General features: G+C 35.0%; 1 protein-coding gene across 1 annotated transcript in view; it reads right to left on the bottom strand.

The window, feature by feature from the left end:
• Positions 1 to 25,592, bottom strand: part of LOC149786029 (E3 ubiquitin-protein ligase rnf213-alpha-like) — a 598,535-nt gene that overhangs the window by 433,695 nt on the left and 139,248 nt on the right. Inside the window, exons 15-19 of the mRNA XM_089976317.1 lie at positions 20,958 to 21,153; positions 19,203 to 19,499; positions 10,220 to 10,788; positions 6,497 to 6,650; positions 4,102 to 4,322 (exon numbers count right to left, since the gene is read on the bottom strand). Coding sequence (XP_089832443.1) covers positions 4,102 to 4,322; positions 6,497 to 6,650; positions 10,220 to 10,788; positions 19,203 to 19,499; positions 20,958 to 21,153 — 1,437 coding nt within the window. The remainder of the gene's footprint in view (positions 1 to 4,101; positions 4,323 to 6,496; positions 6,651 to 10,219; positions 10,789 to 19,202; positions 19,500 to 20,957; positions 21,154 to 25,592) is intronic.

Below are 25,592 nucleotides of genomic sequence, written 5' to 3'. Positions count from 1 at the left end.
TTTGGGATTTGAACTCAGTTTCATTCAGGACTTTTTATTACTAGCACTTGTGTTTTTTATTCTTGGATTATTTTGGGGTTTAAGTTGCAATGCCATAAGTTCATTTTTCTCATTTTTCACTTTGTATTCTAGGGAAATAAATTATTTGTTAAATTTTACAAAGCTTGCTGTATTCATTCTTTTCTGTTACTTATTTTAAGAGCAAAGACTCATAACAATATACATAACAATAGCCAAGGCATACACCAAGGTAAGTAAAAGAAACAGTTCTAAGTATAACCAAGTTGTAAACCCCATGACAGCTGAAACTAAACATCCTTTTTTCTCAAAATGAAACAAAAGGAAATCACTGACTCAAATCATGGTGGGGCAGCTAGGATCAATGTGTTTTCTACCACTCCAATCACAGAAGATTATCCTCCTACAAGCACAGACCTTAGATGCAGAATCTCTCATTTTCTGGAGGAGGATGCAATTGGCAAGCAAATCCAAAAACTTGTTCCGGCAAATAGATTGCTTGAGATAGGTCAAGCATGATGGTGGAGAATGTGTAGTTGTGACAAAGATCTCTTCCTTGGGGTAAAGACCTGGGTTGATCTATTAGCAGGTCTAGAAGATCACTGAACTAAGATCATTGGGGCTTTGAGAACTAGAAGCAAAGGGATGGTGGAATGGCAACATAAACAGATGATTCCTGCCATCAAAGCTGAATGCAAGCACTGCCCATCCACTCTTGTCCAAGACTGGTGAAACATAAGTCTGTTGTTGAGTATACTTCCTAGCAAATACACCCAAGACTTTCTCACCAATGTGAAAAGAGATGGAGCAGTATAGAGACCATTCCAAGGGAACTATTTTGACCAACATGGACAGAAAGTATTCTAAGATACTAAATGCATCTTACCTGGAATGTGGCAAACCCAAAGTGTGAAGTTTTACAACATTGCCCAAAAGAGAAGGTTCCAGACCTCCTTACAAAGAGATGGGGCATGTGTGCCCCCTTGATGTCAGGCATATGGTGAATGTGTTGTTAAAAGAGACAATGACATATCAACCCCTTACTCTGTGGATGCACCCTTGCAGAGCAAAATGGGGCCTTTACTTTTAGACTGTTAATGTGGAGAATTACTCATCCACTACTCAAAGACTACGAAAGCTGGATTATCTGATTCTAACATCTTCCCTAGCCAAAGTTCCGATGTGATGACCCTATCTACACTTTGGTGGATGAAACAGATATATTAGTGATTTGTCCTAGTGACATCTATTGGATTTCATAAGTTGCCACCCTTAGTATGCAATGCCAAATAACCAATAGTAGCATGCATGTTACATTGGCCAAATATGGTGGGGGCAATTGACCTAAAAAGGGTACTTTGGAGGTTAAACATCAAAAGTATGACTATGTACCAGAGAGAAGCCATTACAGTGTATTTGAGTGAAAGGTATTGGGGCCAACATAGTCTGTACATGGAAAATTGCTTATTTATCAGTCCATTCAAACTGTGTGCTCCACTTGTCTTTATCATGTAGAAACAGTGTTCAAATTTGAAGAATTAAATTTTGATTGGATACAGTGGCTTGCTGCTGCATCCAGTTAAATTCAGACATGAAGCATAGAAATACTGAATCAATACGCCAAGGTTTAGATAGAATTATCATATAGGAACCATGGCTACCAAAGATGAGATTCAAAATGAGTACCACAACCAGAATCTGACACATCCTTGAACAGATAGGAATGGGTCTTAGAATCAGAGTTGAGAGTGAATCTCTGTGTGATTTCCTCCTTATGAGAAGGAGAAACTGCTAAGGGGTATATATAGAGATGTCCCCAGGAAACCAAATCCACCAAAGTGTTCAAGATTCCCAGTATGGAGAGGTAAAGGTGAGCAGACATTTTGTATTATGGATCGAGGATGTGGTCTCCATCTTGAAAGATTTCTCCACAAGAAACCTGTTTAAAGGTTTGAGGTCAATAATGGGGCAAAATTTCATGTTTTTCTTGGTGACCAGAAATATTTGGGAGCAGAATGTAGGAGACTGGTTCTTTTGAACTCCCTCAAATGCCCCTTTCTGTAATGTTGTGCAATTATTCCATCAATTTCACCAGACTGCTCTGGCTAAGATGCACAGAGGTCCTTCACAGAGTGGGTTGTTCAGAAACTATTAAGAAGTAACCCTCACTCACAATGGAAAGAACACAGAGATTATCTGTGATGTCTTTAAACCAGGCCTCTGAGCCTTTATAAGCATCTAGAGAGACATTTAAGATAGGACTGCACAGCATGACAGGGTTGAATGATTAGGACTTCCGACTCTCCGTTTAGTGTGAAAAAAAGAGGATTAAAGAATTTTGGGGACTTCAGCAGGTATGCCTTGGATCTAATGATCAAGGAAGTGATTTGAATTTAAGTCAGAGATTGGATGGGGTATGCACTTGTTTAAAGAACTTTGCAGATGTCACCCTCACTGCAATGGACCATGATTGGTTGTGAAGGATCTGTGTTGGTGATCTTTCATACCTTCAGAGGCCACACTAGGAATGAGTCCTCCAAACAGGGTTTCAGCTTCAAAAGGTGCAGCACTGAGGTCTTTACTATGGTTGAATAAGACATTAAAGTCTGCCAAAAAACCCATAGATAAACTAAATAAATGTCAGGAGGGTTTAGCTAAAGCTTCCAGCACACATCGCAATGCAGCTGGGTTCAGCTTGGCCTCCTTAGCAAAGAAATGACATAACTGAAAAGAAGTCAACATCAGTGACTATGGAAACCAACAACAGAGTTTTCTGTCAAAAGCTCTGAAAATTTTGACCGAAAGGCAGGCCAATGCCCCAGCAGAAATACAGACTTGATATAGTCCAATTCTGATTGGAGAGGTTTAAAGTGCCACTTAGGTGAATGTACCTGGTAGCCTGAGATACAGACCATAGATCTCAAAAAGAAGAGGGACAAACGGACCACCCTCTACAGTGTCAAGTGATATCCAGACCCAGAAAAACCTGAAAAAAACGTTCCAATTGTTGATGTAAGAGGAAGTAGCAGGAGATTTGGTTTAGTTCATGTTCCTGAGATATTCTCCAACAAGTTCAATCAATAAGATGCAAGATGATCTCATTAACATCAATGGATCTCACATTATCAAACCCATCTAAAGGCCTGTTCCTTAAAGACTATTTATCAAGATGGGATCAAAATCAGATCTGAAATATGAACTCAAGAGCAGAAATAAGCTCAACCAATCATTGATTACCCCATTAATATAAGTGGATCTCACATATTATCAAACTTGTCTGAGATGAGAACCAGATGCCATATGCCTATTATTGAAGTTGGATTAAAGACATATATATTGTCCACTATAGTGCTGACAAGCTCAGCTCATCAGATGCAACATCATTTATGTACGTGGATTCCATCATCATTGAACTCATCTGATATTTTGATGTTGCAAGTCTAAATTTAAATTCTGATAAGAACTGAACAAGAAATAAAGCATCCAGAGTTGTAACAAGTTCATCCAGAAGATGCTCTCACTCAATGTCAAACTCATCTGACATTTTCATATATACTCACATTCCAAGTTACAGCAAAATCAGATCAGACATACGACCAACAGAATAGTAACAATCAACTGGTGATGGACAGACAATAGAGGACAGAAAGATTGATGACAGATACAGAGTTGTGACCAGGAGAGCAAACAAATGCTGTTATCTTAAAAAGTCCAACTCAGAGGTCAGGAAAATCTAATATTTCCTACTGGTTGATCAGCAACAAAGCAAGTCTCAAATATGCTCTAGTGAAAAATTCTTTCATTTTAGCATCATCATTAACGAGGTGGGCATGTTATTGGGACAGGTTAACAATATTTTTCACAAGTGCAACTTCTTTTGCTAATGAATAAAGAAATTATTTTTTAAATTAGGTTTTTGTTTTTGTTTCTTTTTATCACATTGTCATAATAAAGAGATTTTCTTTTTGCATATTGGATAAATTTATCTGGCCCCAACAAGTGAATGTTGAGAAAAGAAAATTCAATACCCTTCCCTGCCTTCTCATGGAATGACCTTCTTTATCTTTACTACAGCATAGTTACCAGTTTTGTAGGTAAATTCTCATCCACTTTCAGTGCATTCCATAGTGTTTCACATTTGTCCAACAGTTCCTTGTATCCAGATTTCTCATCAAGGTCAAAAATGAGGGAAGCATATCCTGTAGTGGCCGCATGAAGGCAATTGACTTTGGCAATCTCCATGTCCCCCTCACCAGCTGAGATCATGGCAAGATCAACAAACACCTTCAGCTCCTTTAGACCACCTGTGAAAACAGCAGAAAGCTGAGAAAATACTGACTCTCTCTATATATATATATATATATATATATATATATATATATATATATATATATATATATATATCCATTAATGACATACCAGTACAATTCTCCTGGCTTGTACAAAGTAAAAACTAAGCAATATTTATGATACAGTTTAAAAATTGCTACAATCTTTCAGGAAAAGATTAATAATACAAATAAACAAGTACCGTATTTACCGTATATGGTGGGACACCGCATTTGTTGGGACACCATAAATTTATTTTTAAAGTAATTTTTTTTTGTGCACTGTATGTTCTGGGACACATCGTTTTTTTTTAGTCATAAGCTGTGGGACACCTTTTAGATTATTTGAAAACTACATGTCGGAAATGCACTCAAGCATAATTTTTTTTAATAAAAAAACGCTGTGAGTGTCATTTTGCACCTGGTTCATTTTCTTTTACATCTCACTCCTCATCTCTAGCACTCATCACACTCCTCCTCTGGTCGACCTACGGGCGTCTTTGGTGAAGCTTTAGGCAACACATTTTCTTTCCATGCATGAGGCAAAGCCTCTTCACTACTCAAGTATTGCACTACAAACTTATCCATAATAGCAGAGATCTATAATGTGGTTTATTTTGTTTTATTTTTATTCCCCTTTATATATGACATGTACGCGATAACAATGACTGCGAGGAATCACTTTGTGTAAATGTGTGAGAAGTTAACATTTGAAAGTGTTCTATTGTTTCTATCTATTTTCAAAATCCCAGTGAAAAAAGGTATAAAGAAAGTAAAGTTGGCTTCCCCATGTCGGCCGACTTTGTATACATATATTTAGTTAAAAACAAATCTCCACGCTAAAAGGAATCCGAAGTCTGCTTCCGGGGTTTTCATGCTTTGTAATAAATTAACCTTTGTATTTGATATCCTACCAGTAAGTTCAAACAATGAGTTTATGGCTGTTACAAGGTGTGTTTATTCAACACCTGGGCTTTCATTTATATGCCATCTGTAGTCATAATTGACACAAACAGGTTTCGAGTTCTTCAGTGTACAGAGCATTAACTTGCTTTATTAATTTTTTTGTTGTAACCCACAGAATCAAAAAGATTTTCATTTGAACTCACAGTGAAAGTATTTCTAATAATGATTTTAGTTTGCGAGATATTGTCATATTGCTACCATGGATATAATACACTCTTGGTTATTTTGTACCTTACACATGAATAGCAGGTGTTTCGATCAATGGGGTTTATAATTCTCACTCTCTCTGTTCCGTATGGGATTTTGCAGGATCCAGTTTTCATTCTCATGGCATTCAAACCTTTGAGGACAACCAAACATTATTCGTTTCTCAATATTCACATCAACAATCAATATGTTGTGTTGTCTGACGAAAAGCGATAACACTATGGATGCATGCGCTACTTTAACGGAGTTCGTGGATATATTTTTCCTTTAATAAAATGCTAATGTTGACCAAAAAAGTGAATAAATGATAACAATACAAGGTTAGTTTCTTTCATTTTATTATCAAATAAGCATTTTATTGTAACATGAGGCGTGGCTGGTTGCAGTGGCGGGGGGGAACCAAATTGAATACAATTTATTTCATTTCCTAAGTCTTGGGACACGTGTAGATTTAAAAAAATCACCCTAAGTTCTGGGACACAAAAAAAATATTTTTTTGTGTCCTAACATATGTGATAAATATGGTACTCCTTTAGTTAAAAGACAACAGGTAAAGAGGTTTGTCTTGTTTAGGATTTAATGGCACAGCAAAAACACAAGTAGGTTACTTATCACCAATGCAACTGGAGCAAAATACCTTGCCCAAAGAAACATCATAGTAACTGACCAAAGCAGACCCAAAATCTCTGTACCACTATCTCTGCTTCTTCTTCTTCTTCTCCATCTTCTTTTTATTAGTGTTACTTAATCTCTGTCAGTTTATCATGGCATCAACAAAACTAATGCCATCATTTCAACCTGAGGCTATCTAATATGTAGATCTATAAGCCACACACAGCCCAAGTGCATGCAATTTTAAAAGTATAACCAAAATAGCATTAAGCTGGATATGAAAAGCTCAAGAGTAGAAAAGCAATCTGAGTCCTGTATTTATCAGAGATGACAGACTAAAATAGTGTCTGCAAGCAGTAACATACCTGGCATGGATTCTCGCAGCCACAGGACCAGTGGTTTACACTTCTTGAAGTTATCAAGGCAATCAATTTTCTCTGGTGCAAGGTCTCTTAAAGAAGTACAGACTTCTAGTACAGAATCATCAAATTCTTTCATCTTTCTTTCTGCTGCATTTTCCTGAAAATTTTTATATAAAGAATACCATGATTTAAACCAAGAAAATTAGACAGGAAATTGAAATAACTGAACCAAATTAAAAAAATCAGAACCTGTAAATGCTATGAGCCTAGAAATTGTTTTAGTGAATTTGGTTGTTGACGGTTCCTGATGATGCATGCAAAAGAGGGCATTACACCTGAAATGAAATTGTGACTTGAGCCTTGCCAAGACTTTTGGTTACTAATGTCAAGACATATTTATAAACAAATGAAACTTCTTTTGACTGAAAAAGTGTAGCAAATCTACATGCAAGATATATTTTCTCTAAAATATTCAATAATCAAACACATCCCTTTAATCAAATTATTGAGTACACTGATAACTTGGAGGTGTGATGTGATATTAAGTTATATCACATCAGATGGAAGCACATTTAACTTCAGAGATATAGCTATTCAAGATCCTTTTCACAATCATAAGAATATTGGTCTAAATAATGTTTCTAATTTTGTCCAAAGTTTGTTTCTTTATATGTCACTATGAAATTTATAATAACATTTCATAAATTACTAGCAGCACTCCTGTGCTGACTTCTTGTTAGAAGAATTTTCTACTAAAGTTTCTAGTATTATCATCAGAAAAATATGAAAGTGAAAAAACTAATATCAAGTATTATTAATTTACTTAAATTTGAGTTGACTCCCTTGACATAAAAACTTGATTTGAAAGGCCTGAGGATCTACACATTGTTATTTATTCTAACACATAAAGTTTCTTATTAACAGTAATACAAACTAAACCTGTTGAAAGAAAATAGATACCATGTGAATGGCATGGAGGGACTGAAATCCCTCCAACCTAAAAGCAGAGTTGGTCCAATTTATGATCAAAACTATTCACCAAACATCAACATTACTCTTCTGAGACAATTTTGGTCAATGTTAATATTCAATATTTCATTTGTACTGCTCATTTGTTCGCATGTTTTACTTTTTAAATTAGTCTGAAGTATAGAAATACTGAAACAAAACTATTTTAACAAAGTGATTGATTCAAATAAGCTGCAATACACAAAATAAAGTAACAATGATGTGGGAGATGAAGAAAACAAAGAATCAATAATTGAGGCATATGTGATTAGAAAAAAAGGAATAAAGAGAAAGAGTGGCATTTAGAACATTAATTTTTTGTTATAAAGTTAGGCACAGAATTGCAATTTGCTGTATTTTGTTAGCACAAAGATGATGCAGTACAATTCATGAAATTCCACAAGGCCAGTCTCACAGCAAAATTGACCAAGTATAGTCTAACATATATTATAAATTGGAATGATTAGGGCATACAGTAAGTAGTTATTAGCAGTAAAAACTGCACCCAGAAAAAAATTGAAGCAAACAGAAGTGTTTCAGAACCAGATATTGAGAAACAGATCCCATTGTTTCTTGAGTTAGTAGGATTTGGCAGAAAATTCTTACCTAATTTTTCAAATATAACTAGTCCATTCACAGACTTCTCTAGAAAACGGCAACCCAATAAAGTATTTTGGGGTTCAAGCCAAAAAAAGAGTGTTTATTGCTTTTCTCGGAATGCTGATCAGTGCACCAATCCAAAAGTAACCAGAGCTTATAACTCATTTGTATTAAGGACTGATACCTCCGACATATGATTAGGAGCAGTTATGCTACAGGAGCAAGAAGGGGAAACATAGGTAACATTTTCCACTGCTTATGCAAATAGGAAATTGCTGCCTTGAGACCAAACTACTCTGTGATACAAAAGAAGCATTTGGCAGTAGTGTAAGTAATAGGAAAATTTCATACAAAACCTTTTATAAAGTGAATTTGTACCTGACATGGACCAGTCCAATATATATTTCAAGAAAATTTAATATTGATAATGCAAGAGTGTGTAAATGGGACTTTACAGCCACACTGCTTCTGAATAAAGACAAACAGACAATCTGAAAATACAGGGGTGAAGTACTTCAGCAGTGTTTGATCTGCAGATTTTCTGCTTACCATGATGACGTGGTGATATAAATTGTAACTTTCAGATTTTTTGTTTTTTGTTTTTTTGCTCACATTCCCTATTTTCTAAGTCTTTAAACTTTCTTTAAGGGCAAGGTCCTGTCGTGGAATTGTGAACACAAAAATGCTTTGCAGGACATATGAATCCACATGTAGACAGGTTTCATTGCCATGAGATTTAGATATAATGATCAATGTTTGCTCACAGATGCATGCACAAGACATGGCAGTGTGAACCTGTTTAACCTCAAATTCTCTGGCTGTAGATGTGACTGAAGTACACAGACCTCAATTTTGTTTTGCTGTATCATCAAAATAGAGATGAGTCTTGTCATAAAGCTATCCACTTTATGGAAGCAATCTTCATATTGTCTTGGGGATTTGCTGAACTCTGGGTTTTAAGATAATATAGTCAATGGTAAGATTGGTTCAAAAGAGAGTCTTGGTTTACTCAGTGTAATAACTCAAAGGTTCTGGATCAAAGGGTCCATGGGATAAGGAGGGTCTCAAGGGATTCTCTGACAGACTTTCAGCAGACATTGCAAGGTCATTCTGTCATCGTTTTATGGGAGGTGAGGATTTGGAAAGATCTTATGGCTGTCAACTGGATATCATGAGACAAATACCTTTTATAAATACCTTTTATATATTCTACCTTAATGTAAATTCAATGTCACCTTGTGTGAAAATCAATCAAATTAATGGTCTCTACATGTGTGAAAATCAATTGTGCTGAACTTTGTTCACATCAGTGGGCCATCAGGTTAATTCATTCATGTGATGAAAGATAGCCAGGCCTCTAAGCGAAATGAACACTTTGTTAAATAAAGAACTTTGTTTCAGATAGGATCGTGGAGAAGAGAGTTTAATAGAATTCCTGAATTGGCACTTTGAGGTATCCTCAAGGTTGATATTACTAATATTTGCAATGAAATCATTGCATCAACAAGTTCCTAGTTGAACAATACCAAATTTAGACAATTTTTCCAAAAAATAAATGTTGCTAGATTTTGGAAAAAGGAATCTTGTTTCACGGTGTATGAACAGTTAGTCTGACCTTTAATTTTCAGATTCCCTGATTCAATCTTCACAGCAAAAAATGATGCAGAGAAACCATACTAATCAACAACAAAAGGCAATGACATGATATACAAATGTTCTCACATACACATGAATGTTGTTTGAAACTGGTTGGAATAATGTTAATGATCTTTCAGATGTTGGGAATCTTGAAAATTAATGTAATTTATACAGAATAACAATCAACTTCATTAAAAAGAGTTAGAAACAGTGCTTCATTTACAAATATTCTCGACACGATTATAAAATGAGTTACCAGCCATTAACCAGTACATTCAGACCCCAACTCCCCATCCTTGCAGTTTGCTCGATGTCCAGCGGGGATGGATCACATTTTTTTGGAGATCCCTCAGTAGCTCGTACACTCGTTTACAGTGCAGTCTATGTTTTTGAACCTTGTTTGGGAGAGGGAGAGGTTATGTCGTACAGATGAATTTTTAATCATATAAAAATATCATGTAAATAATAAAAATAACAAACCTGAGATGCTATTATCATGATTTCTTTAAAGTCACCATTCAATCCATAATGTTCAGCAATGTTTAGGATGGCTTTAGCTCCTCTGACACATGACTCCAACTCACGAAACTGCTGCAATTGTTTGACTCTTTCCTTGGCTGTCTTCTCTGACAGCTTTAAAGCAATCATCTCATGAAGTATTTTGTCAAAGTCACCATTGTATACATTTCCCAGATACGTCTCCATTTCATAAAAATTCAAATCACCATTCTCGAGTCTCTGAATGATATCTTTCATCTTGATGTAGGCTGGTTTCCAAACCTGTTCACACACCTCATCCAAGGATTCTGCATTCGATGCAGATCCAATTTCTATCCACACTTTTGTGAAAATGTTATTGCCAAACCACTCATGCAAAGGTCTGAGCATACTGAGGACCTCTTTAGAAAGGTGAAATGCTGTAATGTGAGGATATAAGGTGTCAACTGTCACAGTATCCATGTTAGCTGGTTCACAAATATCATTTAGACAAAGGTCCATCTCACTGTCTTCTAGATTCTTTATAGTGTTGTTCAGTTCATCTAGCTTAACTATAAAAAAAAATAAAACACCAAAATAAAATAAAAATAGCAAACAATGAATTATTCTTAATACATAAGTGAAAAATGTTGTCTTGGAGCAGATAAAACTAATTTTAATTTTGCAATACTTACCTGTTGCTATTGCATAGCTCGGCTAATGTGGGTATGTGAGAAAGCTTGCCAGTAGCTTCTCATAGGTCGGTGGTTCTTCCCGGGGTTTTCCTGGGTTCTTCCTCCACCATTAATACTGGCTGCCATGCATAGCCTATCGTGTGCTGAAAAATGGCATTAAACCCCACAACAACATCAGCAACTATTGCATATCTAACCTTACCATGATGTAAATACTCTCATTTGTATCATGAAAATTCATCCTCCCATAGGGCAACTTCCTGGGAAGATTCCATAAACCTGCCTGCCTGACATATCAATGAGTGCAAGCACAGTAATCATCATGTTTTTAAGGCTGAAGAACATTAGTAAGACATCAGTGTGGGATAAGTGGAGGGCATCTCATAATAGCAACAGATAAGTATAGCATCATAAAAATTAATTTTCCCCCCACCCAAACAATATTTTAATATTGGCAATACTGTCATCTACTTCTATTGCATACCTGAATTTACTAATATGTTGGGATGCTGTTGACCCCCCCAAAATGGAAAAAAAATCCAAGGAAATACTCATTCTTACAACAGAACTGTCAACTACTGTCAACTGTCAGCTGCCACTGACTTGGGCCAAATTTTCTGCCGTGATAATCATCTATGTCCAAGCATGAAGCTCTAGACTGTGTCACTTTAAAAACTGTTATATTGTTTCAATTTATTTTCAAAATTCTTGTAAAAAGGAACCAAAGTTGGCATCACTATTGTGGCCAACGTGGCATTAAAAAAAAAAAAAATGAGCATGCTTAAAAGGATCCAAAATTGTCTTCTATGGTCGGCTTGCTTTGTAATAAAATAACCTTTGTATTTGATATCCTGTCAGTAAATTCAAACAATGAGTTTATTGCATCTCTGCCAGTTGTGTTTATTCACTACCTTGGTTTGTATTTACTTTCTATCTGTAGACATAATTTTGATACAAACTGGTATTGATCTCTACAGCGTAAATAGTATACACAGCAATAACTTGCTTTAATAATACCTTTTCTACTCCATTCTAGCAAAAAGATTGTCATTTGCACTGACAGTGAATATATTTTCAAATAATGATTTTTATTTGCAAGATACTATCATACAGTTAACCTGGATATAATAAAATCTTGGTTATTTTGCAGCTTACACCATGTCATGTATGAATGGCAGGTGCCTCAAGCAATTAGTTGATATTTCCCTCTCTCTCTCTCTCTCTCTCATTTCTGACATTTGTTGGATCCAGTTTTCAGTCTCATAACATATTCAAACCTTGGAGTGCAACCAAACATGATTTATTTCTCAATATTCACATCAATGAACAATGTGTCATGTGTTATCTGACATAAACGATACACACTGAAGTATGGATGCATATGCGACATTTAAAAGTTCATGGATATATTTGGTTCTCTAATAAATTGCTCATGATGAACAAAGAGGAATGTATCATTCCAATATAAGGTTAGTTGCTTTCATTTTATTATGGAATGAATTGCCCACTGAACTTGGACACAAAGACACAGTGATCCCATTCAAGAGTGCTCTTAAAACTCACTTATTTTGACTGCAAGAACAAACTTAAAGACATAATAATGTTTCCTACCTTAAATAATTTCAGTATGTTTTATATTTTTTCTAATTTTATGGTGTTTGTTTTTGTAATCATATCATTATATATGTTTTTTATCTTATAGGTGTTGTCTAATGTTGCAAAGCGCTTAGAGCTTCTAAAGATTAGGCGCTATACAAAGTTTTCATTATTATTATTATTATTATCAAATAAGCATTTTCTTTATCTATGTTACTGCAATGTGCAGTGGTGGTTGGGGGGCAAAAATTAAACACAAATCTATTTCATTTCTTAAGTCTTGGGACACATGAACATGGTGAAAAAGTTTCACCATAACTTCTGGGACAGAAGAACAGTTATTTTATCATGTCTCAATATATACAGTAAATATGGTATCACAATTTTCTGAGATCTTTGTACTTCTGTACAATAATTTCATCTACTGCACACAGAGAAGTGCATGCAGCATTAATCAACTCTTCCAAGGATTGAGATATTGGTTCTCCCTTTTGGGGAGCTTTGAATTTGGATAACTGCTGCATACTATCAGTATTACTATTAGAATATGGTTGTACTCTGGTTGTAAAACATCAAACAATGACACATTAATTGTGCCACTCAAAGAAATTTTCTTGAGTGGTCTACTAGTACCAACTGCTGATGTGGTAACATCAATGTTGCTATATGGCCATTCATTTTCAACTTTTACATTTTATTCAGATAAGCATTCACCAAAAAGGTCATCAATTTCATTGTCATCAGCGACATCTGAAGGCATTTCACTTAGGTCCAATTTTTTTTCTTCAAAAGTTCAATATCTGTTACAGACAGGATTTTTATGTCTATGAGACTGGACATCTTTGACTCTCCGACATTTTCATCTATTTTGGTTGCCATGAGCAGCTTTTTGTTTTGTCACCTTTTGACATAAATTTATTCTCTTTTATTTCCTTATTTCTTTGGATTCTTAACTCGTCTCCCTCAATGTCGCAAAATGCTACAATATATTCTGGACCAAAACCCCAAAAATACAGGATTGGCTTCAAGGTCAATAAATTGAGGGGACTTCATCTTCTTCCATCGTCATTGCAAATAAACAAAAAGAATACAAAAAATACAACAAATAACAACTGTAGCTTGAACTACATCCTAAGCTGGCTACAACACCACCACAATACCAGACAAGTGCCTATTCAACATTCCGATGCAACACCAGAATATCTACGAAATACCTCATGAAGTTGTCCTGTTTATATATGATACATTATGTGACACATCATACAACTAATCAAAAAGTTTCCTTTTCTTTGAAGAGTGCCTGTTTCTGCTAATGGCAGAATATCATGCTATGTATATAAGTGAGGCTAGAGGCTTTATGAAAAAAACTGTTGTTAAACCGAAAAAACCACAACTCCAAACTAGGTTGCTATTGTTTAATTTCTACATCCTACCCATGCATTTTAACAAAATATGAGGCAACTTCAAAATCTCAAATCAACAGGGTCTACATTCCACAAATAAGACTTACATGGGTGCCATAATTATGAATTCCCACCCAGAAATTGTAAAACCTGCACAAACATTAAAATACTTCCAGCATGCCTATATATATGATAAGACTTTTCAGAGGTGCAAGGTATTACTGGCATATCAGTTTACAATATATTTTATCCAGTCATACATACCATCGTACATTTTCACTATACCAGTACATCAGAAATTTCCATCAGCGAGAAATGTACGAAAATTCCCAAGGAATTCTGTTACAGCTTTACTGATATTAACAGCGCATTTTCATTATTATGAAAAAATAGTTAAAAAAATGATGTCTTTTTTACAAAATAGTTCTGTTACAAATTAATGGTGAATATTACATGTGTAATTATAGTTATGATATTCATTTTTAACATTCTCTATTGTTATGTGTATTCAATCTACATTGTGTGACAGACCTTTGTCCATAACTGAGGGTAGGAGTATGGGCCTACATGCCTATATCATGCAGGGTAAACATGTGTATTAGGTTTGAGCTCTAGATACAGCCTTGATTCTGAACTTTGAATTTTTTAGAAAAGAATTTTGTTTACAGTTTATGGAAAATTCCATTGTAAATGACCTAGGTCCAAGGCATTTTGTCATGTCATAAGTCAGGTGATAATCTATATATAAGTCTGAAGTAAACAGAATTATTACAAAAGTCTCAGTGGAATCAATTTTAGATGTGTTCACTTGAGAGGTTTTATTTTACTCTTTACAAATTGTTCATTGAACTTACAAGGTGTTCATTGATACTTTTCAGAATAAATAAACTATTTTGGGATTATCCTGAATTCATTCAAGGACATACCATTGTGATACATCAAGACTGTTAGCACACCAACACTATTGCAGGCTAATGACACATCAGCACATTAAAAATTGTAATTCAGCTGTAACACTGCTGGAATTCATTCAGAATACTCTGTACTTTTGGGACTTGTGAAAGAACTTTTAGGACTATTTGGGATTTTATTAACAATAATTAAAGTTCTTTTTCAATTTTCACTTTTTATTCTAGGGAAATAAATTAGCTTTGAATTTTACAAACCTTGCTGGTCCTCATTCTTTTCTGTTACTCAGTTTAGGACCATAGAATCATAACAGTATTCCCTCATAAATTCATGAAATGTTAGGCATAAATCAAAGTTTTTAAACAAAACATTTGAGTAGGTTTCAAGAAAAATCCAAATAATTTTTAACTCAAGGAGTCTTTATTTTAACCCTCAAATTCAGGGCTCACTCAGGTTGTATAAACCATGTCTTTTAGCTGAAATATTGAGATACAACCACATATACATTTTAGCAGTGCAAGTGAAAAAGTGTACTAGATTTGATTGTTGTTGTAGGGTTTAATGCCATTTTTAAGCACAGGATAGGCTATACATTGCTAGTATAATTAGTTGAGGAAGAACCCTGGAAAACCCCTGGAAGAACCACCAACCTACAAGAAGCTACTGGCAGACTTTCTCACATACCCACGTTAGCCAAGCGTGAGACTTGAACCCATGCAGACAGAGGTGAGATGGTAGTAAAAAGGTTACTACAGAGTGAAATTTACATCACCCTAAGAAAGTCACTCAGGTGCAAAAATCAGGACACAATTTCCTAGTTCATGTATGACTGAATTACTCTCTCTCTGAAACACATGTACATATCAATTTTCATGACAGTGCTTGAAACAGACTTCAGGATACTAATGGTATAAGAAATAGCTTAAAGTATAATGTTACTCAAGCATGATATTTGGATCACAATGGCACAGTTCTCCTATGGTAAAGATACCCTTGTTCAGCTCTGTGTGTGTGTGTGTGTATGTGTATATATATATATATATATATATATATATATATATATATATATATATATATATATATATATATATATATGCTAGTTTCTTAAGTATTGGTGAAATATCCCTCTACCACATTCCCATGTCAGTGATAGTGGATGCTTTGAACCAATTCACAAACAAGTATGTTTGGGCACTTCTTTACCGTCTGTATGGAACCATGTTTGGAGTTATTCTTCTGGATATGCAACCATATACCACTTTTCCTAAGTGCAGGTGAAACAGGGTGCAAGATATTTAGAGCATAGCAAATGACTTAAGTAAAGTATGAACATATGAACACACAGATTAACACACAAATGAATGATAAGGCTAAATGCTGTATCCCTCTAAGTTTTATTTGCAAGGGGACAACAAACACTGATATACTATCTTTTCTATCTTTTAGAATGGAACCAAACCTTTTCAAATGGCTTAACTGTGTATGTGATAGCCCAGTGTTTGAATCCACTTATTGTGCCAAGTAATCATATGACATTTGATCTTGCGTAAACCTGGTAATAAGTATTATAAGTAGACATACCTGCTATTACACAATATGTAACACTAAAAGTACAATTTTTACTCCCAAAATCCCCACTAGTTTTGTTTCAAATATTACAATTTTCATTCATCTTTGAACAAAATTCAAGCAAACTTTAAAACCATTTCTAACAGTGATTCTGGAAAAAAATATTACCAGTGAAGCAATCAAATCCCAGCAAATTTAGTTTTAGAACTCCTGGTGGACAGTTCTACTTTATGAAGCATGGTAGCAAGCGGGAACATTTAATTCTCTTCACATACTACAAACAACATATTGATATAAGTCATTGTGGGGTGTACATTATTTTTCAAAATAACAGCAGCACTTGCATGTAACATATTTGATACTCTGAAATGAACATTCAGATTACTTCTTTTTATCATTATTCCCAGTCTTAATATTGTTGAAACATTAAATATTAATTGACCCATGTTTTTCATGATGATTTTTACCACAAAATAGATTGATCAAAAGGCAATAATAAGTACACACTGATATTTGCAGAGTTGACTTGTGATTTTGATAAAGCATTAACACCTATACTGCATAGAGGTCTTTATAACAGCTGTATTACCTTTAAAGTCCACGTTACACTTTAAAATATTGCCCCCCCCCCATCCACCAATCAAATAGTTGGTCCCTTATGTGATGTATATTAATTTTCTATAGAGACAAGCAGATCTCGTGGTCAAACTCTATCACATAGTGTAGTTCTGACAATGCTAACACTATGTTCATTAAGGACAACTTGGATTCGCTTTGAGACTCCAAGTCATCAAAAGCACTTGCCTTTACCGATCACTGCCATCTCACCTCCATCTGTATAGGTTCAAGTCTCACTCAGCCAATGTGGATATGTGAGAAAGCTTGCCAGTAGTTTCCTGTGGGTCAGTGGTTTTTATCCAGGTTCTTCCACCACTACTGATACTGGCCACTATGTATAGCCTATCTTGTGCTGAAAAATGGCATTAAAACACCAACAACAACCTTCAAACCTACTATTGACCTAATGACAGGAGCAAAGGCTGCATCTAATTAATATCTGGCTATCCAATGGATTTTAAAGACTGAACATTGGTGTATGCTTTTATTTAATGTCCATGTGGTCATGTTTAATAGACGATCTAAAATGGGCAATGATTTAATATTGCATTTATGAAATGAGTTGAATAATGCCCAGTTTTTGCAAGCCTTGGCTCACAAAAGCTGGAATTATTCAACGAGTTTCATAAATATTAAATCATTACCCATCTGAGATTCTTTTTATCACATAGTTTTTATTTTAGTGTAAATTATTTAGGTTAAAAGAAGAATGAATGATTTCATCCATTTGGACAGACACTGCACCTTTCATTTGTTGTGCATAAAACAAAGTCCCAACCAACTTTGAACTAGTATTAACTAGTACTAACGTTTAAAAGTAGATTATACTTTTCTCACAAACTATAAATCAAAGAATAAGCATCCTTCTGAATAAACAGAACAATTTACAAAGACAATTTCATTTTTCATCATAAAATGTCCAATGTGCATCATGTCACAATATTTTGATGCACTACCCGTTAGAGTACAGTTGACAATCCATGTTTTTGTAACATAAAGTTTTACTTTCAAAATTAACATCACATTGTTATAATATTCATGTGGAATTAGGTTTACTGGATGCAGAAATTCCCATATTTACTGTAATGAATTTGTGACTGGATATTTTCAGTATATGATTTGGAACAGCAGGCAAACAAATTCATTTTGACTTGGAATTGCATCACATATCTACTGCGTACATATGCAGTGGTTAGATAAACTTCTGTCAGTTTGGAGACTGTTTTATATCCACATTCTTCTGTGAACAGAGGTGAATTTATTTACCTCTCTTAGTTAACATTTAAACCACACTTGTATATAGGGTGGATTCCACGCCTGACAGCTAGACCGCCCCACTCCATCACCACCCAACACACCCACTATCAACTGAGCAATACCCATATTTTACTTGTTGCTGTTATTGTTCTTGTCTTGGGGTTTTAGACATTTTTTATATAATGATATCTAATACATGCAACAGCAAAACTCCTGTGGTGGTAAATTGGCCATATTGAAACAGACAAGACCATTTTCCCCAATTCCCTTTCGTGAGTTGAATAAAAAAAATGACAGCCAAAATGTTCATTTGAAAACAAAATATTCCAGAAGGTGGGGTTAAAAAAGTTTTCCCATGATCACAGCAAATCAGTAAAGAAAATAATGTACAATAATTTCATAGGCTTATTTGGACCAATCAGAATTACATAAAATGATATGTTAATGTGAGGTAATGTAACAATTATGAAACCACACATACTATAGGAAAACTATACCATGTGACAACATATGTATTTGCACATATGTGTATATGCATGGTTATAATATCTGACAATACAGAGTCTACCAGCTTAAACCAGATCACCCTTCTTGCTTGACTGCTAAAAATGTAGAAGTACATTATCACTGAATTTGCCATTAAGCATTTTTCAAGGCATTTATATAATAATCTTCAATGATATTTTGATGGACAAGGCGTGAAATGAAGTAAATAAACACCATTTAAAGGTATGTGTAATCAAATTCTACACATTCAAACTTATAGCTGCAAAAAGTGTCTCAGAGTGCATACATGACCTATGTGAGCTTTTCAGGTCATGAGCACTAAATACCCTTAGGACTTCAAGCCACACTTATACGCCACAAAAACAGAACAATACTGTCTAGGAACATGGTAGGTATAGGTAGATTCATCTTTAATTTTCTACATTTACTAACCATGTTCTAAATGTTGACAAAGGTATAGTAGCTCCTTAACATAGTTCTTGTGGACAATGTAACTATCCACTTCTCTCTGTCGGATCTCCATAATCCTGTCAATGTGCTCCTTTGATCTTTTGCAAGCAATTGTGGCCATCTCCAGGTACCTGTCTTGAGCAGCAGTTATCTCTTTTAAGTCTCTGATAGCAATTCTTCCTTCTTCCATAGCAATCTCCCTTTCCTCTATCAAAGATCTTGCTTGTGCTATTACTGAGCAGCATTCTTTTGAGAGATCATGCTTGCTATCATCTCCATCTAAAAAAATACAAACCTTTTTACTAGCCTGATGCACAATGAATTTGCTGACTTGATGCTATATGATTTTTATGATTATCAGTTACAAAATTACAAGGGATCCTGTATTAATACTCCCATGAACCTATGAACCACGACATAACTGAAACAAATTTTCATTTGATCATAAAAGTAGGTCACAGTTACCCAGTTTTAATGCAAAAAACATGAATATACCATGATGCACACAAAGGTAAAGTATGATGTTAACATGTGACAAACACCAGTTGGAGCCTGAAAGTATGCACATGTTAAACAATTTCAAATTAATTCTTGAAAGACGGTAAAAGTGACCCAGTTTTTGTGTAATGCTTTTCTATTCAAAGATGCACCTTCATTGAAAGTTTGATGGCAATATGCAAAAATGAATATGGTATTACAATGAGAGCAATTAAAAAAACTTGTTTTTACCATTACAAAATCTGTTCAACATTATTTTGCAAAGCTGTTGTACAGTTCTTCATTGCTAAATTTAATAGTGGATCATCATCATTTACTAAAATATATTATTTTTCGCAAGAGCAGCCATATTTGATTATCTTCATGTCATGATGCTTTCCATCTAAATTGGTCAACCACTGTTAAATGTTTTTGATGAGAAACAGCTTTTTCAGGTTTACAGTAATGGTGATCTTAACTCACAGTAGACCAGCAACATTTGTACAAATCTTAGAGACCTATGTACCATGCTATATTTAAAATTTTGTTAAAGTCTGTAAGGCAGTTTTTATACACAAGGTCATTTAAGGGTTTTCCATTTTAGTAAGTCAGCCATTTAGTCAATTAGAATGATTTGTAATAATATGGCAGACCTTTACATGTCAGGACGATTTCTGTCAAATTTGTTCAAATTCTATATTGTGGCTGTTGAGAAGTCATTTAAAGGTTTTTCCATATATTAAAAATTGGGCCATATTTGAAGGTGAAACAACTTCAATTGTATAAATCTGAATGTCCTTCCTATCTATAAATCTGTCAGATTCTATTATGTTTCAGAAGAAATCATATAATGTTTTTTCTTGTAAGATTTCTTTTTGTTTTAGCAATGTTAGTCATATTACAAAACATAAATCTGAAAGTCCTTTATGCCAAAAGGCTCTTTAAGTTTTTAAAAACTGGCCTGGTTTTAATAAGTTTAATAATAAATAATGATGAACAAATGGGCAAGAAACAACATATGTTGGATGCTTGACAATACCATGAGCACACTTGACCTCATGACCAAGTCTATAACTAAATAAATTATAATATGTTTCTCAAATCATTATTTGAATTTGTCGCACCACTTCTTGTCAAGTAGTCTAGTCCAAATTTGGACACGGGTTGCACTGACTAAGGTACTCAATATCTCTACAGCATTTCTAAATGCATTTGTATAATATCATGTTTGATCTGAAAACATAAGTGATACAAACTTACTGTGCATATTGAGAAAGTGTGGAAAAGGCATCCAGTTGAAACTGTAGTGCAGGATGAACCTGTCATTCTCCATCTTCCTATTTGCCAAAGCATTCTTCCAATCTCTCAGAAACATGTTAGAAAGAAGCTTTCCAAAGTGACGTCTTTCACTTGGTCCAAATTCATATTTTTCAGGATCATATGCTTTCTCTATTACCTAAAAATAAAGAAACCATATGCCCATATGGGACTGATTAAACTCACCTGGCTGATATCAGCCTAAAAGCAAAGAGAAAGATATTTAGGCTAGTAAGATACATGTCTCCTATCAACTCACATGTATACAAAAAAGATCCTGCAAGCATTCTCTACTTTAGCTATCTTCATCCATATCTGATGAGAGATCAGCATCATTCTATTTATAATTAAAAGGCCTTCAAATCTGTATGCTTCTTTCAAATACTGAATTCTGTTCAGCAGTTGTTAAAAAGAAGTCTGTAATGTTTATTGAGTTTTAACAAGCAGCTGCCATAACCAAAAGAAAATCTTGATTACTAGAATCGTCATGATTTGAAAAATCTTAAATACCAGGCTAATCAAATTTTTGATCAAATCTGATTAAACACCTATGTAAGACAAAGTTATTTCAAGGATTTCATACTTTAATCAGACTTTAATAATGGCAGCTTAATTCACTCATGCGAAGATGCTCTCTGCCAAAATTGGTCAAAGTATTTTTGAAAAGTCAAAAGTTAAAGTATTAATGGATGCAAAATGGATAATGAATTATGTGTAATGGACAAAGGGCCATACCTTAACCTTACCTGACCTTATAGCCAGGTGACTGAAAAACAATCAAGCAGAAAAATGAACAAATATATCAAATGAATGCATTGTTATGTATATCAATATTTTTTGTAACTCCTGGAACAGGATTTTATCTAATTTTTATAAATCTTATTCATGGCCATAATGTGTACAGAATATATTCAGTTATGTTTGGCCTATGTGACTTGAATCTGTTAAGAGTATAATGCTGCACAGGATCTATAAATAGATGTTTACAGATGTATAGACAATTGTTAATAATAATCTTAATAATAAGACTTAAATGGCACCTATGGCATGATTCTCAGTGACTGATGGGATTTCAACATTTCTTGCCCAATGGTTGCACTAAGGTCATGAGTATAGTATTTAATGCTGTCATAAGCATCTTATGCTGTCATGTGGGGTCTATTGCAAGGTACAGTTGCAATATATTATAATTTAATTGATTAAATGTAGTTTAAGTAATACACAGTGCATCCTTCTCTGGCCCCTTGCTGGGCCTCTCTCTGTCTACTATGGGTTCTCTGCCAGACATGATGTCATTGCAGCCAATATGTTAATAAGCTAGTAACTAAATTTAGATACGCTGTCATGTTGAACCAATCAGATGACTGAATTGGAGCATGTGATCAAACAGTGTGTCAGTTAGGGCATCAATCATATAACTGATACACCTGTAGAGATGCATTCTTTTCAGTGCAGATGATGCATTTAATCTTTAACATTATTTGCAGAATGAAAATGGATTTAGATTCTAGGCGTCAAACTATTCTTATGAATTTGTGCTGGATTTGAATCAGTCTACATTGGGACAACATTTACAACATGGCTGACAGGAATCATTGAGATAACCTTGCTCACCCAGGCTTGCCATCAATGGCCAAAGATGAACTGACACTACCAAAGAATTAGAGTCTGCCCAAGCTTAGACAAAAACTTTCTGGACAAAGCATTCATTACAGTTGGGGATAAAGGAAATGCGTATTTAATTTTTTTCAGGGGATGTAGCAGCAACATTTATATGGATAGTCAGCAATTCTCAGAACAGCATATTCACCCATGCGCAAACTGAAGTACAAGTAGCTACAAAAACCCTAATGGTTTGACCGTTATGCAGTGGTGGCAATGCAAAATACGGTGGCTATGTTAGCTGAAAGTATTCACTCCTTCATGAACTCTAGGAATATTGGCACAAGGGAAGCATGGATCCATTGGTCACACTAATCTTTAGGCATGCTGAATCATAGCTACCAGATGACCCCGTCTTTGACGACAATGCAGTGCTAGGGGAAAACAACTTCCATCCCTTCTGTAATGGTTCAAACATAATCTCAAACCCATCTGGCATTAAATAATCAATGGATATGCAGTGGAGTCTTTGCCAAGCATGGAGATAGTGCGTCTGAATCTTTGCTAACAAATTCAAGAAGGTTCACAGATTATTCCAGCTCTCATCTTATAGGTTTAGTCGGGATGACATTACTGGCTTGGCGACCTACTTTCTGCTGTATTGTGAGGTCACCTAGAATAATGGCAGCTGTATTCACTTTGGTGGTCATAACTATGCATTAAAAATGACCGGATGTGAAAAAGTGTCCAGATATCTGACCCAGCCTATGCAGAAGAAATCCCAGAACAGGTCCTGGAACTACAGAAATTAACAGACACTGAGTAATATCGTTTCATTTTACTATAAAGTACTACTTCCATATTCAACAGAAGCTTACAGGTGCAGTTGGATACACCACATCGATTAAACCACATGAAAACTCCACAGCACTTTCCCTGTTTCAAATACCAATCTGGCACTTTTCATTTTGTATCTTTGTGCAAAACACTATGCACTATCTACCATATCTACCTATGTCCTGGCTATTGGCTATGCACACAAACTGAACAATATACCTGATCCAACCAGTTCCTTTCTTATTCCGAACTTCTGCAATTGCTTCATAAACTTTTACTGCACACAGATACCAGACCACCAACTGATAATGTATTCTCTAAAATAAAATCTCATTCCAGTTCTGCCATGATTCACTCACAATGCCATCCATGTGGCTCTATTTAAGTCCATGTTTCAACCTGCATTTCTAGCATTCCTGTGGATAGGGGAAATGACAATTAGACAACCTGGCTGCAGAAACCCAAGTTTTCCTCTCAGCAGATGGTTGGTAAGAAACCAAATCTGTCTCAAGTGGGCTTTTACAAATTTAAATCTGGTACAACTCATAAGAATTCTATGTTTGATAAGACTGATCAGAAATCCTTATCTCTTTCTATGTGCACTTACTACAAGAAAATGGAGCATGTTATTTCTGATTGCTTTAAGTTCAAAAATAAGCAGCAGAATAAACACAGAGAAGTTCCAAATGCTCTTGTTTCTAAAAGGTTGAGGTCACAGTCATGTATTGGAAACAATACATCAGTAGGGTCCAATACACCCTGACCTGATTCTATTAAGGAGAATTATAAACCATTCAAGTTTTGACGCTACAAAGCTCAGAAGTACGGTATTACCTCCTCGTACATAAACGTGGTGCCAGGGGTAATGAGTTAACAATGGCTTTGGAAAGTTCTTACAAATTGTCAAGAATGGCTAATTTTGTAATTTATGTGCAATGTTAATGCACAAATGATTAAATACACAAGGAATATTCAAATTTAGTGGCATCATTAAAATTCACCCATTTAAAAATAATGGTTTTGAAAATTTCTTACAAACTGTCAAGGAAAGGCTAATTTTGTCATTTATGTGCAATGTTGATGCACAAATGAATAAATACACAAGGAATATTCAAATTTGGTGACATCATCTGACTTCACCCATTAAACAGTTTGACATCATGATTAGATTGTTTGGGACGTCTAGAAGATTCTATAAGCCTCTCCTTATTTGATTTAAAGTATACATTTCCACTCATACCAGCAGTCCATTGCTCTTTCGTGCATAATATTTAACTGGCTTTTTAGTAGGTGAGTAAAGAATCTTAAACCAGTGTTAAGTGGAGCTCTGCCTTCCACAATATTCCTGGCCTCAGGTAAGGTCATGCCTTTTACCGGTTTCTAGCATTGGGGCTCCCTCTCAAGTTTCCACTTTGGGCAGTCTCTGGAGAATGAGAAATGTTCTCCCTGAACAAGAGAATTTGACTATGCAAGATGATCCATCATGGCTCTTGTGCCCACATCTGAGGCAGACTTGTTTCCACCTGCAACCAATGTTGTGGTGGTCATATTTCTGAGAGTTAAAAATGGCAAAAAGATTATGACTGAACAGGTCAACAGGAAAATTCAAGAAAATGGCTATGATTGATATAGGCAAAATGGTGTAGTTGAAAGCGATAACACAACTGCATGTGGGAATCAACTAGCCATTAGAGCAAATGTTGATTCATTTCTCTTATGAGACATTCTAAGGTTTTGAAGCATCTAATTCTCACTGCAGCCAACCAAATCTCTAGATCAAACAACACCTCTTAAGTGTGGAGAGATTTGTGAGAAAATACCTTTATGGATATAATTCCCACAAATTGCTTAAAGTGAAGCAGATTAGATTAGTGAGCTTACAGCTCACTCTGCAATTAGTCCATCTGAACTAAGTATCTGTTTTTTTTACACTTACTAGCTCTCCAAATAGGCCTTGAAGTATGACATCTATCACAGATGATGACACTTTGGTTAGTTTTTCATTTTCATCATAGGATTGAACAATGAACAATTGTGGCTGATTTCCCTGACTCAGTTCCTCATCCAAGTCAATGGTTCAGTTATTTCTGATCCTTTCAACACCATGTCTCACACTAGTCATTGAAGTTTTGGATGGTT

This window comes from Sinohyriopsis cumingii, chromosome 12 (assembly GCF_028554795.1).
Source record: "Sinohyriopsis cumingii isolate HCF-2022 chromosome 12, ASM2855479v2, whole genome shotgun sequence".
Lineage (NCBI taxonomy): Eukaryota > Metazoa > Mollusca > Bivalvia > Unionida > Unionidae > Sinohyriopsis > Sinohyriopsis cumingii.
The sequence above is the reverse complement of the archived record's forward strand: the minus strand, read 5'-3'. Positions and strand labels throughout refer to the sequence as shown.